The sequence below is a fragment of the Drosophila kikkawai genome, chromosome 3L, assembly GCF_030179895.1.
Source record: "Drosophila kikkawai strain 14028-0561.14 chromosome 3L, DkikHiC1v2, whole genome shotgun sequence".
In the NCBI taxonomy this organism is placed as follows: domain Eukaryota; kingdom Metazoa; phylum Arthropoda; class Insecta; order Diptera; family Drosophilidae; genus Drosophila; species Drosophila kikkawai.
The window spans coordinates 21,135,939-21,154,739 of NC_091730.1; the positions used below are offsets into that span (position 1 = coordinate 21,135,939).

At 48.4% G+C, this 18,801-nt stretch overlaps 6 protein-coding genes across 6 annotated transcripts; 5 read left to right on the forward strand and 1 right to left on the reverse strand.

Moving 5' to 3' along the window:
- Window positions 1-2,703: 2,703 nt before the first annotated feature.
- Window positions 2,704-4,638, forward strand: Cpr66Cb (Cuticular protein 66Cb). The gene is made up of 3 exons (XM_017172948.2): window positions 2,704-2,805; window positions 3,639-3,893; window positions 4,046-4,638. Exons 1-3 carry the CDS (start codon window positions 2,794-2,796, stop codon window positions 4,280-4,282), a joined length of 504 nt encoding a protein of 167 aa, XP_017028437.1. The 5' UTR covers window positions 2,704-2,793; the 3' UTR covers window positions 4,283-4,638.
- A 736-nt stretch (window positions 4,639-5,374) lies between these two features.
- On the forward strand, window positions 5,375-6,634 carry Pex2 (peroxin 2). The gene is made up of 4 exons (XM_017172947.3): window positions 5,375-5,534; window positions 5,599-5,676; window positions 5,735-6,166; window positions 6,221-6,634. Exons 1-4 carry the CDS (start codon window positions 5,496-5,498, stop codon window positions 6,533-6,535), a joined length of 864 nt encoding a protein of 287 aa, XP_017028436.1. The 5' UTR covers window positions 5,375-5,495; the 3' UTR covers window positions 6,536-6,634.
- Window positions 6,635-6,700: 66 nt separating this feature from the next.
- Prim1 (DNA primase small subunit) lies at window positions 6,701-11,017 on the forward strand. The gene is made up of 3 exons (XM_017172944.3): window positions 6,701-6,867; window positions 9,544-9,718; window positions 9,783-11,017. Exons 2-3 carry the CDS (start codon window positions 9,553-9,555, stop codon window positions 10,937-10,939), a joined length of 1,323 nt encoding a protein of 440 aa, XP_017028433.1. The 5' UTR covers window positions 6,701-6,867; window positions 9,544-9,552; the 3' UTR covers window positions 10,940-11,017.
- LOC108078851 (PHAF1 protein CG7083) lies at window positions 7,163-9,271 on the forward strand. The gene is made up of 2 exons (XM_017172945.3): window positions 7,163-7,462; window positions 7,533-9,271. The coding sequence occupies exon 2, from the start codon at window positions 7,537-7,539 to the stop codon at window positions 8,851-8,853; it is 1,317 nt and encodes a 438-aa protein (XP_017028434.1). The 5' UTR covers window positions 7,163-7,462; window positions 7,533-7,536; the 3' UTR covers window positions 8,854-9,271.
- A 115-nt stretch (window positions 11,018-11,132) lies between the features above and the next one.
- On the reverse strand, window positions 11,133-12,925 carry LOC108078958 (heat shock 70 kDa protein 14). The gene has a single exon (XM_017173112.2). It carries the CDS (start codon window positions 12,800-12,802, stop codon window positions 11,252-11,254), a length of 1,551 nt encoding a protein of 516 aa, XP_017028601.1. The 5' UTR covers window positions 12,803-12,925; the 3' UTR covers window positions 11,133-11,251.
- Window positions 12,926-13,334: 409 nt separating this feature from the next.
- Window positions 13,335-18,795, forward strand: GAPcenA (GTPase activating protein and centrosome-associated). Its single transcript, XM_017172771.3, has 9 exons — window positions 13,335-14,296; window positions 14,600-14,887; window positions 14,993-15,176; window positions 15,239-15,426; window positions 15,489-16,588; window positions 16,645-16,833; window positions 16,891-17,610; window positions 17,664-18,116; window positions 18,487-18,795. The coding sequence occupies exons 1-9, from the start codon at window positions 13,978-13,980 to the stop codon at window positions 18,652-18,654; spliced, it is 3,609 nt and encodes a 1,202-aa protein (XP_017028260.1). The 5' UTR covers window positions 13,335-13,977; the 3' UTR covers window positions 18,655-18,795.
- Window positions 18,796-18,801: the final 6 nt, after the last annotated feature.

The window sequence follows — 18,801 nt, forward strand, 5'->3', positions numbered from 1 at the left end:
AATGAAATTTTGTGTGCAATTACGACGACAGTCGGGGGAAAAATATATAAAAACTATTTTGAGGCGATAACTAGCAGGCGAAATGAAGCGAAAAATGTTGCATATAACAAAGCAAAATTGGAGAGAAAATCTTAATGAATTATGGGACTAACTAAATACACTAGGGAAGACAATAAATTTATTTTATTTAACCAACTTCCCTGCGAAATTGTAATTGTAATAATACTTAAATAATAATAATAATATAGAAAAGACTGTAAGATATTTACAAACTACCATTCAGTTGCTATAAATATTTCATAGTATTAAAAAAATAATTAAAATTAAGTAGATTACCCTTCATATTCCCATTCTCCATGTACCCTCTATAAAAATTCCATTAATATATACCAGAAAATTGTATCAGCAATGCGTTAAATTTTCAGCTCTTCGCCGGAATTGCCAAATGCAGCGGCAGAAACGCTGCGGCTCATGTGTGTATGTGCTGGAATGCACCAAAGACGACTTCGTCGTCGGCCGAGTGTGAGTCGAGTGTGGCATGTTGACTTGCGTTATTTTATTTTTTCTTGGTCTTTTCTTGCACCTGCCGCAACGCCAACGCTGGAAAGAAAAAAACAAAATCAGGAGACGTAGACCCCAAATCGTGGGCCATAATTAAGCATTTATTTTATTTGCCATATTTCTTGTGCTGCTTCGGGATTTGTGGCGGATTGGATTGGTAATCAACGTGCAAACAAAAAATAACAGAAACGAAAATGTTTTGCTTTTCATCCCCTGCTTGGCGGTTTGTCATGTCTCGCAATGTTGTCAAACGTTGTCGACCATAATATAGCAATTAAAATTGTGTCTGCATTTAAGAGTACATCAACCCGAGATGTCATTTCGTTTCGTTTCGATTTGATCCGATTGGATTGGACTCCAATTCCACATCCACATCCACATCCATATCCATGTCTATGGCATCTTGCCGAGCCTGTGAATCGGGGCTATGCAAAGTGGTTGCACGAAATCCGCATTTAAACCAAATTATTTCTCGAGTTATTGGCAAACAACTTGCCTATGAACCAGATTGCCGATATGGGAATGGAATGGTTGAATGAGTGGATGATGGGCAGGAAATTTCGAAGCGTATGGTGTGAAATGATGGGAAAATTCAAAGGAATTTGTGAAGAATATTGGAGTTTGAGAGATAAGCTTAAAGCTGTTGATTAAGATAGACAATTACTTACTTACTTAAGAATTTAAAGAATTTATAGGGTCGAAAATTAAATCTTCATATTATTTATCTATTTTCTACAGAAATTACCTGAATTTTTTGATTATGATGTTTATCAGGTATTAAATCTAAGACTTAGTTTAAATTTATATATAACTACTTGAAAAAACCCCATTTATCTTACCTTTTTTTGTCAGCGACCTTGATTTTCGCTTCCATTACAGAAAATTACACCAGCTCGTAATGTTGCCGAAGAGCAAAATACCTTTCTGTCACTTGAGTGCACTTAACAAAACGACTGTCGCAGTCACAACCTTCGAGGTGAGAACCCTCAAATCGGAAAACTCCACGCTTCGGTGGCTAATTAGCGCCATCATCCAATTGCAAATTGACGAAAGACCCACTAAAAATTGGTTAATTTAGCCCGCCACAATGCAATTGTGGCACTTAACTTTGACTCCGAACTACAGGCCAGCCCAAGTATGTGGAACAATACTTCTGTTTTTCTGCTTTTATGCCCAACAATTAAGTATTACAACATTTTATTGAGCCCGCCAACCCGGCAGCCTGCAGGTCCAATTCAATTTACCATTTACCATCTACGATTTACGATTTAAGATTTACGAAAATCAGCGCATTAAAGGTAAACGATTAACCGGAGGCTGCCGCAATAGAAGGTTGCCTCGAAAAAAAAAACACACTTTGCCCAGCAGCAGCCACGAAAGAAATCATCAGGCCGAAAATTTGGGTCAAACTGCGTTTAATGAGCGTACTTGCAGAGCAGCAGCTCCACTGAGCTATGGAGTTGCAATGCAAATAGGCTGAGAGTTGGCCAAAACGAAAATTCCAAAAAATATTATTAACAAACGCCGGAACGGAACGGAGCGGGGCAATGTTGCAGCTGCAACTGCAACTGCCGATCAACAACGCCGATGACGACTTATCAACGCCATCGCATGCGTCACTAATGACACACAAAGAGTCCTGGGACAACAGGCACTGGGGGAAAAAATAAGTCCAGGGATGCCTTTAGTTGAAGAAACAGAGCTTGAAAAGACTGAAACAAACCTTAGAAAATATGTTTCACGATTGATTTGAAAGCACAGGAAATTTATACGTTTTGGGATAATTATTTCCCAAGAAAGTTATTTAAGAAATATGCTTTTATTGATCATTTTAACAAATTCCGAATTTCGAATAGATTTTCTTTCAAGTTTTCTTTTAAGTGCATTGGGCAGCAAACATCAAACCCCAAACAATGGCAAACAGCGAGGCCTGAACTGTTTTACATTTGGCTCAAAAGACGCTCCGCTCACCAAAGACGGCAACGTCGCTGCCCGAGCCACCGCCGCCGCCGCTGCTGCTTAAACCACCGCCGATCCAACGATCCACCGATCGAGTGAACCACCATCACTGCTGGCAGCCGATTCACTTTCTTCCTAACATATAAAAGCGGCGCATTTTCGTTGCAAGCACATTATTCAGTGGTGGAAAGTCGTTGCGTGCAGTCATCCTACAGCTACCTTTTGTTTTGTGATCTCCAAACAAAGCGCGAACTAAAATAAATTCAAACTAAAATGGCCTTCAAGGTGAGGAGAAGCAGCAGCAGTCAAGGATTAAGGATATCGCTTCCTCAGTGTGAAAAATGAACTGTAACAGAAATATCCTTGAAGGATATGCCAAAGCAAACAGTGAATTGGTGAATCAGTAATGGAATACAGTTTAAAACTTGTGCTTGCAAAGGATATTAGCTTAAGGATGTGGCTTAAAGTGTGGTTAAATTTAGAAATTTCCCAAGGAAGGAGTCAGGCAGTAATGGCTGCCCATATTACTAAATTTATTTTGTTTTAAATAATTACAATATACTAAATGATACAGAAACATCTACAAATTATTTAAAAACTCATTTATAGAAACCACAATTAAACTATCTGCAAGAAAAGGCCTAACAAAAAGTCCGACTAGGTTAATCATTTTAGTTAACAGCAAAACGACAGCTTAAAATTTAAATATTTAAATTTTGCTTTTGCTAACCGTACTCCCTCTGAGCTAACCAACTTATTTGCAGGCTGTCAGAAAACCACAAACTAACCACTAAACGTAAAGACAAACAATAAACTCAGCCGACCACAGCAAATAGGAATTCATTACGAATTCATTAGGGGAAAACCTCAAGTATTTACCTTAAATGCAGCCACTACACGGATAACTATGTACATTCCCGACCCCTTGAGCTCTTACACCCACGCGAATTGGCCACCGCTAATTGCAACAGTCGCCACTCGCCTCCACTTCGTTAACGGAAACAATTAGCCGGGCTACGGGCTTTGGGCTTCGGGCTCTGATCTCTGGGGTCTTGGGTCTTATGTCTTGAGTCTGGGCTCCGCTTGCTAATTATGCACCTGCCTTTTTGATCTTACAGTATCTGATCTTCGCCTCGGCCCTGTGCCTGAGCCTTGCCTATCCGCTGGAGCACCAGTACTACGAGGAGAGCCATGGCTATGAGCATTTGGCCCACCACGAGGCAGAGCCCATTCACGAGTACGGTCATCACCAGCTTGAGCGCATCTCTTTGGGTGAGGACCATGGACATCATCAGATCGAGCATGTGCATCACGAGCAGCCTCACTACGAGACCCACGAGCATGAGGGGCATGACGAGCATGTGGACTACTATGTGAGTTGGGAAAATATTATTAAGAAAAAGGGTTGCAGAATATTTAAACAAAAACATTAGAAAATAGTTAATAAATACGGGTTTCTGATGTTCTCAAACATGAATTAACCTTATTTCTTGGATCCCAAAATAAATCTAAACATTTTTTACAGGCCCCTCCCAAGTACGCCTTCAAGTACGGAGTCAATGACTTCCACACCGGTGATGTGAAGTCCCAGCACGAGACCCGCGATGGTGACACCGTCAAGGGCCAGTACTCGCTGGTGGAGCCCGACGGTTCCATTCGCACCGTGGACTACACCGCCGACAAGCACAATGGCTTCAATGCCGTGGTCCACAAGACTGCCCCAGTGCACCACCATGAGGAGCTGCACGATCATCACTACTAAGGAGGGAATCACTGCTCACTAGAGTTAGCCAAATTACTCATCAGCCGGAGGAGGAGAGGGACGAAATATAGGAGAAGGAGAAGTAGACGGAGAAGGATTATGAGGATCCACATCGATCGACCATGGAATCAGCTTCATATCTCGTAATTAGGACATCAGCAAACACACACATGCCACGGACCATTCGGGGAGGGACCTTCACTAGACTTCAGGACCTCCCTCGTGGCCATGCCCACTTCATTAACATTTTGTATATTGTATTTTATTCTGTGATAGCGAATAACTTCTACGTGTATCTTCCGCTTTCAACTGATCCTTAGTCATCACTACCTGCTCAGACGAATTTACCAATCTTTAAACTGTAATCTGTAATCTATAAACTTTAAACTGTAATCTGTTATCTGTAATGTATACTTATGTCTTCTCGTAAAATGTAAAACTTGTTACAGAGATCGAACGAACGAATTGTAAATTGTGTAATAAAGTGTGAATTATGTACTTTTTATAAAATCACAACTCACCCGACCACTGACCATAATTTACAGCAGCCGGGGCCAATCATTGAACTTGTACTCCTCAAGAAAATGGCTAAAATGTCGAGCCTGACCAACGGGTTTTGTGCGTTTCCAGACGTTAACGGCAATAAAGGCGATTGCAAGACATAGTTAGACATATTTTCCGGCTCCCAAACAAGTTGTACGCCGCCTCGTTTTGTTTTGACTGAAATTGCATAAGTCTTATTTGAAAAGTTGCATGAAATGCTTCCTAAATGTCCAATACAGGAGTTGTAGAAACCTGTGGCGTGATTTGATACATTAGCTATTTTTTTTATTGTGAATAAATTAAGAAACAAATAAGTTTTATTTTCCTGGAAGTTTAAAATTACGCGCCTTGGCTAGTTTGATGTTTACCAACACTGTTTAAAAATATCGATTGGTCATAGGGATACAGAGGAGCCTCGACTTGAAACAATTTAAAATTAGGCTAGCCACTGTATTAAATCTCTTGAAAATAAAATTACCGGCTATAGTAATGATAAATTTGTTCTCTCTTTTGAATGTTCATTTTTCGAGTTTCCCCTGTTTTTGGCTTACATTTCGAACACTCGACAACCCTATGTCGCTGCACATTGTTGATAAGAGAGGGCAGAGTACAGATAAATAAAAAAAAAGATCCAAATGAATAGGTAGCCAATGGCTGAAATATAAACAAAATGCTGGAGAAAAATAAATACGTTCCTCGGGTGAATCAGGTAAGCTTGAATTCCAAAAAGCCATCACTTAAAAGTGTACAATTGGACTTTGTTTACCTTTCAGATAGATGCCATTTATCTGAACAAGGACATTACCCGCCTTATCCGCGATAGTTTGCTGGAAAACCTGCAGGCCTTATCAGTGAGCATTTGGATTAAGATACCCTTGGGAAACCTCCTAAAGCTCCTCCTATTTCTAGCCCATTCTGTTCATCAAAATCCAACCGGAGCTCGATTTGCTCATCCAGTCGGCCATTTGGTTTGGTTCCGTGGGCAAGCGCTGCTCCACCTTTGGCCAGCAGCTGCTGGTCCTCGCCTACGATGCCGAGAAGCTAACCGTGTCCCGGCTGGTGCTCCACTTTGCCCTGACCGTCCTGCCGGGCTACGTGAAGAGCTGGGAGGAGAGGCGGCTTACCAGGCGAGTGGAGTGGTTCAGTCAGGCGATTACTTGGGCGGAAAACAGCGCCCTGGTGCTAAATATCCTCAACTACTTTCGGTTCCTGAAGACAGGCCGGAAACCCACGCTGGTGGATTACATGCTGGGCCTGGACTACATTAGTCTGAGAAATAACCAGAGGAGGGACATTGGCTACAAATATCTGACGCGCGAGCTGCTCTGGGGAGGATTCATGGTGAGTCTAACCTGGTTTTAGTTGTGTGCCTTAATATCCTATTGATTCATATAGGAAATCCTTGGGCTTGTGCTGCCCATCATCAATTTCCGCAAGCTGCAAAGGGTGCTCAAGTCCTGGGCCTTCGGAAAGCAGTTAACTGGTCGACGGTTGGAGGACAGAGACGGTGGCGTGGAGCTCCTGGCACCAAAGATGACGGCGAGCACTACCTGCACCTTCTGCGGGGAGCGTCCCACGCTGCCCCACCACATGGGCTGTGGTCACATCTATTGTTATTACTGCCTTAGCGCCAATGTCTTGACGGATGCCAGCTTTTGCTGCCCCACATGCGGGGCGACGTGTCCGGAGAATGGGGTCCAAAGTGTCTGATAGTTGGGTATGTTGTGCAAGTGATGGTTTTATACGTCTTTTATAATATTAAGCGAAAAGTGGGCTGTATTAAGGAATAAACAAACAAATTCCATACAATTCCGCCAAGTATTTCTTCGGTGTTGGTAAGCGGCGGGAGAGTAGTGTTGGTAGTGGTCACAAAACAGTTGTTATTTACAGGCACGGTGCGAAGTGGTGTGCGACGAAAAACTCAACTTTATCCTTCAACAAACATAATTAAAAAGCAAAAAGTATTTAAAGTGGAGCATTACTTACTCCAGAAGGTTGAAAAACTGCCAGTCTATTCAAAACATTCCTGACAAGCCCAAAAAGTAAGTTTAAAATACTCATTTTACTACCCACAAAAAGCGCGCGAAAAATAACGCATCAGCTGTTGCTTCTCCTGGCAGTGTTGCCAGCTGAATCAAAGTAATTAGGCAATTGCTAGAAAATGTTCTTAAATAGTCTACACAATTAATTAAGGCAGTAAATTTACATTTTTAGAGAAATTAGTATATAAGTAGATATTTTAAATAAGTTTTGCAACCACACCCCGATTGTTTTGCAATTTCGCAAATCAGCTGCCGCGGACGATCCGGCAACACCGCCACTTTGTTATTATCTCATTTTTTCTGCTGCGCATTTCGCCTTTGTCCGAAATTGTAGAAGAAAACAACTAAACGCTACGCCAAAGGGCACGAAAAGTTGCTAAAGACCCACAAACCAAACAAATTCACTTGCGTTGCGTAATTGTGCGAAGAGAACGGGAGAAATCATACGCTAACAGAAGCAGACAAAGGCCAAACAATTGTATAAAAAAAAGAAACAGAAAGTGCCTGAAATAAATAGTACTATTTACCTGGCAACCAAGTGCGCATATATTCGCTTGAATATATTCGCATTCCGCAGCTGATTTCACCAATCAAGGTCAGTAGGTGGCGATATTCGCAGGCGCAGGCAAACAATAACAAATAACAAACGACGATCGCCCCAACAGCACGATGCTCGACTTGGAGATCCTGCCTGAGAACTCGCTGGGCTGCGACGCCTGGGAGTTTGTCCTGGGGATGCACTTCTCGCAGGCCATCGCCATTATCCAGTCGCAGGTGGGCATCATTAAGGGCGTGCAGGTCCTGTACTCGGACACCAATCCCCTGGGCGTGGACATCATCATCAACCTGCCGCAGGACGGCGTCCGCCTGATCTTCGATCCCGTGGTACAGCGTCTCAAGACAATCGAGGTGTTCAACATGAAGCTGGTGAAGCTGCGCTACGGCGGCGTCTACTTCAACTCTCCCGAAGTCCTACCCAGCATCGAGCAGATCGAGCACTCGTTCGGGGCCACACATCCGGGCGTCTACGATGCGGCCAAGCAGCTCTTTGCCCTGCACTTCCGCGGGCTGAGCTTCTACTTTCCGGTGGACAGCAAGCTGCACTCGGGCTACGCCCACGGACTGGGCTCCCTGGTCTTCCTGAACGGCGCCTCGCCCGTGGTCTCCAAGATGTCGCTTTATGCGGGCAGCAATGTGGCCGAGAATAGGGCGCCGTCGCTGCCGCTTACCTGCTATCACCGACAAATGTACTTGGAATCGGCCAGCGTCCTCCGCACCTCCTTTGGCCACACCAAGGGCCTGAAGCTGAAGCTCTTCACGGAGGGCTCCGGTCGGGCATTGGAGCCGCGCCGGCAGTGCTTCACGCGGGAGCTGCTCTTCGGCGATAGCTGCGAGGATGTGGCCACAAGCTTGGGCGCACCCAATCGCATATTCTTCAAGAGCGAGGACAAGATGAAGATCCACAGTTCGAGTGTGAATCGGCAGGCGCAGAGCAAGCGGAGCGACATCTTCTTCAACTATTTCACCCTGGGCATCGATGTGCTGTTCGACGCCAGGACGCAGACCTGCAAGAAGTTCATCCTGCACACAAACTATCCGGGCCATTTCAATTTCAACATGTACCATCGCTGCGAGTTCCAGTTCCTGCTGCAGGCGGACCACCCGTCCATGAGCGACAGTGGCCATGCCCTGGTGACGCCGACGAAGCAGGATCATGTGAACATAACCGCCTACACCAAGTGGGACGAGATCAGCGGATCGCTGGCCACCTCGGAGCGCCCGGTGGTGTTGCATCGGGCCAGCTCGACGAACACGGCGAATCCGTTTGGCTCCACCTTCTGTTACGGCTACCAGGACCTGATCTTCGAGGTGATGCCCAACAGCCACATTGCCTCGGTGACGCTGTACAATACAGCACCGCCCAGGCAACCGGCGCAGTCCTGGCAGCAGCACAAGATGCAGGACATCCGTCTGACGGTGGCCTAGAGGCGGTAATTAAGCTGGGTCTCCTTCGCCGCTCCATGATGCTGATGCCAAGGGGCCGCCGCCCTTCGTGTTCTAATCCTTAAGCTACCACAAACGATGATCTAACCTAGGCGTAAAGTAGACACATATTATATAGTAATATATATATATACAGTACACGTAGATATTTCTATCGTAAGCTAAGCCAATCATCGGACGAACCCTCTGACCAGGTTCATTCAGCGGTATTCCATTGTGTTAGCTCGATGCGTTTCGATTTATTTCGACCCATAACTGACAATTAATTAGCCTCGTACTTTTAACAATTGCATGTCGTTAATATATATTTCAGTAACTCGTAAGCTCCAATCGTGTATCTCTCTTTGAAAAAGAAAAAATCAAACAAAAAAAGTATATAAATATAAGGTTTCGACAAGAACTTTGATGGTTTTTACTTGGGTTTTGTGAAACGAGTTTTTATTTAAAAAAATTTTAAAAAATTTGCTTGTTTTTAAAACAAAACAGGTAACATGGGATGCCCCTTAATTTTTTTTTTTTTTTTTCTACCATACTTTTTAATATATTTTTAGTTTTTTATCATGAAGTCGATACATTTTGCTTTATTAATTCGACAAACTATACAAAAAACTAAATACAAAATTTAATTTAAATTTCTCTGAATTAATTTATATCCCCAAATATTTGTTTCAGTCACTAAAAATGCCCGAGGAAATCGTAGATCAGGAGAACCAGGCTCCCCAGCAGCAAGTGCAGGCAACCGCAGTTCCAGAATATAATCGGGAAATGCTGATGGACATGCTGCCCGTTTACTACAGGCGCCTCTTTCCCCACATGCCCTTCTACCGCTGGCTCTCCTATGGACTGAGTAAGTGTACCCTTCCACTCCAATTTTTCCACTACCACTCCTATACTATACATTCCTCCTTTAGCTGAGGACGGCATCTTCTGCAACCGTGAGATTTCGTTCACCCTCCACGACGATATCTACTTGAGATACCTGTGCTTTGAGAGCCAGGCGGAGTTCGAGAAGGAGATTTGCTTGAAGCTCCCCGTCAAAATGGACATTGGACCCGTGATGCACACCAGACCCAAGAATATTCGCACTGTTCCGGGTGGACTGAATCCAGTTCAGCGCGAACTGGTCTTCGATATCGATATGACGGACTACGATCCGGTGCGCACCTGCTGCTCCGAGGCGGAAGTGTGCCAGAAGTGCTGGAAGTTCATGGTGCTGGCCGCCAGGATTCTGGATGTTGCGTTGCGCGAGGACTTTGGCTTTGAGCACATACTCTGGGTCTTCTCCGGGCGGAGAGGCATCCATTGCTGGGTCTGCGATCACCAGGCTAGACATCTCGATGGACGTGGCCGCTACGCCGTGGCGGAGTATCTCAACCCCATCTCCTATGTGAGTTTCGGAGGTAAAAACTCGCCCAGATGCCCGATGGGGGATCGGACGCACCACAGCCTAAAGCGAGCCCTCAAGATCGCGGAGCCCCTGTTCGAGGAGATCATCCTGGAGGATCAGAATCTCTTTGGCACGCCCAAAGGAGTTACCAAGCTACTCCAAATGATTCCCGACGATGCAGCCCGCGGCGAGCTAGAATCCTACTTGCAAAAGAGCCTGGAGGACGGCGCCCACTCGCGGCTCGTTTGGGAGAGCTTTCTCAAGTACTCAAACTCCATGAAGACCGCCACGGCCAGTGCCTGGAGCCGAAAGCTCAAGAACATAGTCCAGGAAGTGCAGCTCGGACTGCTATATCCACGACTGGACATCAATGTCACCCGGGGTTTCAACCATTTGCTGAAAGCCCCATTCTGCATTCATCCCTCCACCGGCAAGGTCTGCGTCCCCTTTAGCGTTAGCGCTGTGGCCAAGTTCGATCCCACTACGGTGCCCACCATCACCCAGCTGCTCCACGAGATCAATGCCTTTGACGACAAGAGCAAGAGCTACATGGAGGCGCCGGAGGACAAGAGCCGGATCAAAGACCACAAGAAGACCAGCATGTTCAAGGGCGTGGTGGTCTTTGAAGAGTTCCTGCGCAAGCTAGAGCGCAGCCACAAAGCTGCCAGTCTGCAGTTTTGATTACCTTTTTAAATTAATGTTTAAAGTAAGAATTATAATTTTAAGAAGTGAAAATAAATATAAATATTGTCAGTTGAACTTTTCCATTAATCTTTTTGATTACACATGTCGACAACGACTGTGTTATCAACACCAATTCGGTTAGTCTCCCGCATCTTGAATTTTAGCTTAGTATATAATATAGAACCGTTAATTAGTAGATCGTCAATTGCAGCTTTATCTTTATTTTGTGTTTCTGTATTATACTCATTAGGCTAGCAACAATAAATAGACTAGGCGAGGGCGCTTTCGCTCCGGATCCAAGTCCGGCTCTCACATGCAGCGCAATCGCACTAGAGGCACCACGTTGCCTTGGTTGTCCTTGTCGTCAATGTCCACCTCAACCTCCAGCTGGTAGAGTCCATCCTCCGGCGTCGTGCTATCGGGCAGGCTGGCCAAGATCTCGCTCTCGCCAGCGCGCAGCTTAAAGTTTGCCGCCGCATTATCTCCATTATCGCCCTGTCCCTCGTTGGATTGCGGCAAGGATATCCGTATCTTGGCGGGCAAAACACTGCCCCTGCCAAGGACCAACTTGGCGTTGGCCTCATCGTTCCCATGCCAGATATACAGATCATCTTCGGCCACCACACAGTCATCCTCCTTGTGCAGCTGCTGCTCGAGCGGATCAAGCAGGCATACGGCCTGAAGCGCGCAGCCAATGGCCACCACCTCGTCCGCCGAGTGGCTGTTGTGCAGCTTGGCGTCAGGGAAGCGGGCGCCTACCGCCGCCTGCAGCTTGGGAATCTGCATTGTGGCACCAAGCAGCACAATGTCGTCAATGCTACTTAGTCCCGGATGTTCCTTTTGCGCCTGCTCCACGCACTCGCCCAGCTGCTGGATGAGGTTGTTGATCACCGGCTGGATGAGGCTCTCGAAGCGGGCCCGCGACATCTGGGCGTTGAAGTCAACGCCGTCCATCAGCGAGTCAATGTAAAGCTGCGTGGAGGGCAGCGTGGTCAGGATGTGCTTGCAGTTGGCGGCTGCGGTGCGGATCTTGGCCAGCGAGCGGCGCGACTCGTGCGGATCCAGTTTGTACTTGCGGCGGAACTCCTCGCAGATGAACTGCACCAGGGCCTCGGTGAACTGGCGGCCACCGATGGGAAAGGGTCCGAAGGTGGCAAGCTGAACAAAGAGTCCGTTTTGTACGGCATAGAAGGCAAAATCGCTGTACAGGCCGCCACACTTGATGGTAAGGACATGACGGCGCTGCTCAGGCTGCTGCTCCTCGCCGATCCTGTAGCCCAAAACGGCCGCAGTGGGCTCAGCAATAATCTGGGCCACATGGAAACCAGCGGATTGGGCGGCATCCGCTAACAGTTTAAAAGCTGGGGCGGGATAGTAGCTGGGTATGGATAGAACGGCGATGGGCGCTTGATCCGCATCCGTGTGGTATTGGTGGGCCAGTTCGAGTTCAGCGCGCAGCAGCTCCACCGTCACCTGATAGGCGCTGAGGTCCTTGGTCACCACCCGGTCGTCCTGGTCCTCCTTTTCGGACGGCACCGTGTGCTCCATGCGGAACACCAGCTCCTCCTTGTCAAAGTCACATGGGATTTCCTTTAGCGCGCTCGTCAGCTTTTCCTCGGTGATCTGCTCCTTGGGCTGAAGGAGCTGAAAGCTGTGTGCCACCGCCTGGCGCGGCCTCGTCGCCATCTTCTGCTTGGCCGTGAGCCCACACTCTATCTCCGAAACGCCATCCCAGAGCAGGCAGGCTTGGGACACACGGTCGCCCTGCTTGTTGGCGATCACCTCGGCCTTTCCGTCGGCGCGCACGTGGGCGATGCACAGGGTGCTGTTGCCAATCTTGATGCCAAATCGCGGCCACATTCTTGGGGAGTGTGTCTCGGTAGCAGGAATACCCGGAATTTAGGAATAATTACACAAATAGAAACACGCACGTTTTTTTCCTGCACGCGCGGTAGTGTTATAGGGCAGTGTTGGCAAGTGGCTGTAGTGGTATCGATAAGGATGGCAGAGACTCGATATCTTTAAATCGAGTTCAAAATGTATTTTAATTTTCTGAACGGAACTATACAAGTCTTTTTTAGTTAATTTTCCAATATCAAAATATATCGCAGTTTGTATACTTATTGGTAAAGAACAGAAATGTCTATAAAAATGCAGATAACATTAAAAAAGATATATTAATATCAAACGCCTCAAGATAATGTTCTTTTTTATAAAATATATTTTCCCGAGAGTGCAGCATTTTTATAAATTAATATAATCTTTATATATGATATATTTTCATATCGATCCTTACAAAAGTGTTGCATTGTTTAACACTATTACCAAAAGTACTGCGTAACGCCGACAGCTGTTTTTCTATCGATAGTCAGCCCTAAATTCGACCCCGTGTGCTAACCAACACTGACAGAAAAATATGTAAACAAAACAGAAGGAAAATTGCAGAAAATTCGCGTAAAAAACCTTGAAAATCCCACTAAAACGGGGTTACAACAATGCTATAAAGTGCCACGGAGTGCCAACCAAACTATTAGAACGGGAGTGCTCTAAAAACCCAGATGTAGCTACACGAGTTAATGAAAAATCCATAGATATCAGATCACAATCGCATCGGCAGCAAACTGTTGACCCCGCCGACCCCACCATCAGCGCCACAACCACCCCAACCCCGCCCCACTGTCCCCGCGGAAAGTGGGCACTGTGTGACATACATGCGCGTGTGTGTGCGGCGCAATCAACGCCCCCAAAACCCAAGCAAACTGTCCCGATTCGTCATCGATTTACGGCGGAGCTAAAGACAAACAACAATGCGACTTCGCTGAAAACTGGACAAATTGAAAGCCCCGAAACCCCCTCTCTGATTGAAACCTAGGAGAAGCGTAAATAACTGATTTCTGTGTGTTTCGACTATTCCGAAAATGCGCAATACCTAGGCCCTTGGGAAGGGAAATAAGCAAAAGGCAACGGGACACCACGGACTAGTTGACAAAACAAAGCAAAATCCGGACCTACAGCAACCTTGAGTGTTGTCCAGGATGGACGATAATTTGAGCACCAAGAGCTCCGAGTCCTCTATAACGACCAGCGGCGAGTACGAAATAGTCACGGACAGCAATGTGGCCAGTCCCACAGAGCACGGACCGAATCGCAGGGTAATCAGCCAGGATCCAAAGACTTCTACGGAGGAGAAAGGCAAGAAGCCGCCCACTTCTCTGAGTGCTTTGGCCCTGTCCTCGCCGGAGGGAGGTGGCGATCGCTCGCCCACACTGGACATGGCCCACAATCGCAATCTGAGCGACATGGAGCACGAGATGACGGACGCGCTAAGGGATCTAGAACTGGAGCGTGGCGTAGGTGAGTACAGAGCGAAGTAAACTGAAAACATAGGGCCGTAGCAGCCACTTCCAGTGCTCAGTCACCAGCTGAGCACACATCGGCCACAGCAGAATTCCGTACAACTATTAGCTCCTAAGCCCGACAGCTGCAATCTTATCTGGCAGAGCCTCAGTGCTACTGCTGCGCTGTCATGGAAACAATCGACAAACAAGCCCCATAACACTTTCCACACTCCACACACACGCACAACCCGACTGAATTCCGCTCAATTTGTTACTTTTTATCGGACTGGCAATTGTCAATTAACATATTTGCTTGCAGCCGCCTCCGCTGGGGAGAAGAGCTGCTCGCAATCACGTCTCCCAAGTCAGCAAAAGTCCCTGACCTTGCCATTAACAGGCTCCAGCGGTAGGTCGCTCGATCCGGAGATGCGTTTCCCATGCACCCTGTTCTCGCCCAAGAGCGAGGAGACTCTGGACGATGCCTCCAGCTCGAACCGAGTGGGCCATTCGGTGTTCTACGACTGCATCGATGCGAGTCCCGCCTGCGTGGAGGAGAAGCAGGATGCCATGAAGCCGGAGAAGCCGGGCGACACCACCGACGAGGAGGGTGAGTTGGCTTAGAACTGGGGGAAGGTATTTCCGGAAAAGAAGGCAAACAAAGAACTCAAGGCCCACTCAAGCTGCAAATTAACTCCCATTCTTCTTGGAACAGTTTCAGAGATCGATCAGGGCTGCACCATATTCTCGGGAGTCACCTACCTGGGCGCCGCCAACATCAATGCCCCCAAGTCCGAGGGCGAGGTATATCGCATCATGAGCGAGCTGAACAGTGGCTCAAAGTCGGTGGGTCTCAAGATCACCGTCAGCATTCCCAACTGCTCCGACGGACTGGTGGTGTGAGTAAAGTTTGGAAATCCCTTTGAGTGACTAACCAGTAAGCCTCCTCCACCCCTTGCAGCCTGCACGATGCAGAGAGCAACACGATTATAGCCACCTACGAGATATCCAGCATCATCTTGTACTACCGAGGACCCGTGGACACGGCGGAGAATGGCTGCTTTGCCTTCACGTGGCTGCACGGCGATGCGCTGTTCCAGTGCCATATTTTCCGCTGCCATATCCCCGAGGCGGTCAACCAAGTCAGCGGTGAGTCAACATCACTCGAGTGTGATTTCATAGATTTATTTAAAACTCTCCTCCGATCGCAGCCTGCTTCCAGAAGGCTTTCCAGACGTATCCGCCCAGCATGAGTTGCAGTCTCAACTCGGCCGTGGACATGGCCAACTCGGTGACGTCGGACGTGAGCGGCAATCCCCTGAATTCAGCTGGCTACGAGTTTATCGTCTCCCTGGAGATACGCGAGAGGGTGGCCAAGAATTCGTATGCCGCCGTTCCCCGGGATAGGGGCTGCTTCAAGCTGCGGGCCAATACGGACAAGGAGGTGTGTATCACCGTCAAGCAGACGCCCTCAAATATCCTCCAGCCCTTGCATATCGAGCGCTGTTTCGGCGTTCTGGTGGCCCCCGGAAAGCTGGTGGTCCAGAAGGATATGCATCTGATCGACATGCACAGCATGGGCTACGTTCTGCCAGCAGCAGGAACAAGCGGCGCGGAAGCGGACAGCAACTCGCAGCAGAACTCCTCGCTGCCGTACGCCATTCGGGCGGAGTGGAAGGCCCAGGAAAAGGCCTTCGAGCAACTGAACCTTGAGTCGTCCAAGACCAATCTCACCGTGGCCGTGGATATCGTGATGCGCCGCATCCAGGAGCCCGTTCGATTCGTAATCGAGACCCCAGTGACCATCCAGTCGGCAAGCGAGATGCGCATCATGGACCACTTCATGTCCAAACGCCCGATGACGCTGCGCTTCTACTTGCACCTCAAGCGCACCGACGAGTCCAACTGGAAGGTGAACAGCATCGATCCTTCGGAGGAGATCACCGAGCAGCCGGCTGGGAACCAGCAGAGCTCCTCCCTGCTCAAGCTGGGCATGAACAATCTCTCCCGCATCGTGCGCAGCTCGTCCATAGCCTCCATCGAGGATGACTGCCCCACAGACTACAGCAGCGACGGGGATGAACCGCTGCTGAGTGGCACGGGGGAGGTGTCCAAGGATTGTTCACAGGACACCCTGGACGAGTGGGATCCCATACTGCGCGAGTGGGATGGCGAGAAGAGGCCCAAGAACCTGGCTCCCCTAGTGCGTCTGGGTGTGCCGGAAGCGTTGCGCGAGAAGATTTGGCAGAAGCTGGCCAATGTGGAGGGCAGGCTGGAGATGAACGACATGTACAAGATTCTCATCACCAAGGTGAGTGGTTCAAGCCTGAAAAATATATTCAAATTTTATTTGAAATATATTTACAGGAAACCAAATGCGAGACAGTCATTCAGCGGGACATTCATCGCACTTTCCCGGCGCACAAATGCTTCAAGGAGACGGGCGGTTCCGGCCAGGATGCCCTCTTCAAGGTGTCCAAGGCCTACGCGGTGCACGACAGCGAGGTTGGCTACTGCCAGGGTCTCAGTTTCATCGCCGCCAGCCTACTGCTCCACGTAAGTCAAGGATTTGCCAGCCCCTTTCAAGCTTGGACTAAACCAACTCCTTTGCAGATGCCCGAGGAGGATGCCTTCTGCGTGCTGGTGGCCCTCATGTACGACTACGGGCTGCGTGATCTGTACAAAGCAGGCTTTGAGGTCCTCTATTTGCGCCTCTATCAGCTGGAGCGCCTGATCAAGGACCAGCTGCCCAGGCTGCACGAACACTTCACCGCCTGCGGCATTGAGACGCACATGTACGCCTCCCAGTGGTTCCTCACCCTGTACACGGCCCGGTTCCCCCTCTGCTTTGTGTTTCACGTGCTGGACGTGTTCCTGCTGGACGGCCTGCCGGTGCTCTTCCAGGTGGCCGTGACTCTGCTGTCCATCTGCGAGTCGGATCTGCGGCAGCTGGATTTTGAGGGCATCCTGAAGTACTTCCGGGTGACCCTGCCCAAGAAGTGCCGCAGCTCCAGCCAGGCCCGCAAGGTGATGAAGCAGGCCTGCGAGCGAAAGATCAAGAAGCTGAAGCAGTACGAGGAGGAGTTCCTGCTGAAGAAGCAGCACAAGGAGCGCCTGGAGAAGGAGGCGCAAATCTACGAGAGTCGCTTCGGCGAGGAGCGGCGCAAGCTGCAGGCGGAGATCGAGGCCCTGGCCCAGCAGCTGTCGACCGCCAAGGAGCGGGCCGTGGAGAAGGAGAAGAAGCACACGGGCATCATACAGGAGTACAAGCAGATCATTCAGCGCCAAGAGCAGGACATGAACACCCTCAGCGAGACGCTGAGCAAGGTTATGGTAAGTAAAGGTTAACATTCATAGAACGTTGTAATGCAAACTTCTTTCTTCAGCACACGGTTTCCAAATGCCAGGCTTGCCTGCAGCAAATCGACGGGGGAAACGATAACGCCAGGTCTTCGGATGGCTTCGGTTCCATGCGGCAAACGGATGCCATGCGTAATGCCAACGAGCCGCCACTGGGACCTCTCGATCCGCTCAATGCCGCCTCGCAGCGCATCCGCGAACTGGAGCTGGAGCTGGCTCAGGCCAAGCTGGCCCAGGTGGAGGCGGAGTGCAAGAATCAGGACCTCAACCATCAGCTGAGCAACACGATCAGCGAGCTGCAGACCAACAACCGCAACAGCTGGCAGCCCTGGCTATCGAAGACCTTCAACTCGCTGCAGGAGAAGGTAACCACCCGTGGCGCCGGCCATCGGGACAATGGCAGTGGGCCAACATTCCAGTCCTACATGGGCCAGGCACCCACCACCCTCAGCGAGGCCAGCTCTCCCAGCGGCAATCAGGTAACCTAGAGAGGGTAGCCCCTTGCCTTGAAGTTTGTGAACATATTTTTAGTTTTCTATTATTAAGTTCTGGGTATTCCCGACCGAGAGTTGAGCTCGAGGAGTAGCCAAGCATTGCTTATCATTGTTTAATTTATATACACCCCACACCTTACTCCTCCCACCATGACATACATAACCGAATCTTTACTTAGTTGACTCTCCACCCGAGCCTTGACCCCGCCTGCTGTTTCTGTTAGCGCCTGAACATTGTTTGCTTATTATTTTTATTGATATTTTGTATTTCTGTTGCAAAAATAAAACCAAGCAAGAAATATGTATATATAGCATACTGAATCCGATTCTTTTGATCCCTGACACGGCTGCCCAGGAGTACAAGACCTTCGCCTTTGCCTCGGTGGGCGGTTCGCCGAAGTTGCCCCCCAAATTCCAGGCCACAAAGCTGCGCAACAGCATCGACAGCCTGCGGAATATTGTGGTGCCACTGGACACGGGCAAGTCCCTGGCCGAGAATCTCAAGCAGCAGCTGCAGCAGTAGGAGCAGCAATAAAGATGTAGGTGGCTCTGGATAGCAGACAGGCCTACGGCATGGACTATGCCCTGGTATTATTTATCATCATATTCGTCTATATACAAATCTATATAAGCAAATGTGCATTTTGATTTCCATATACAAGTATTCGAA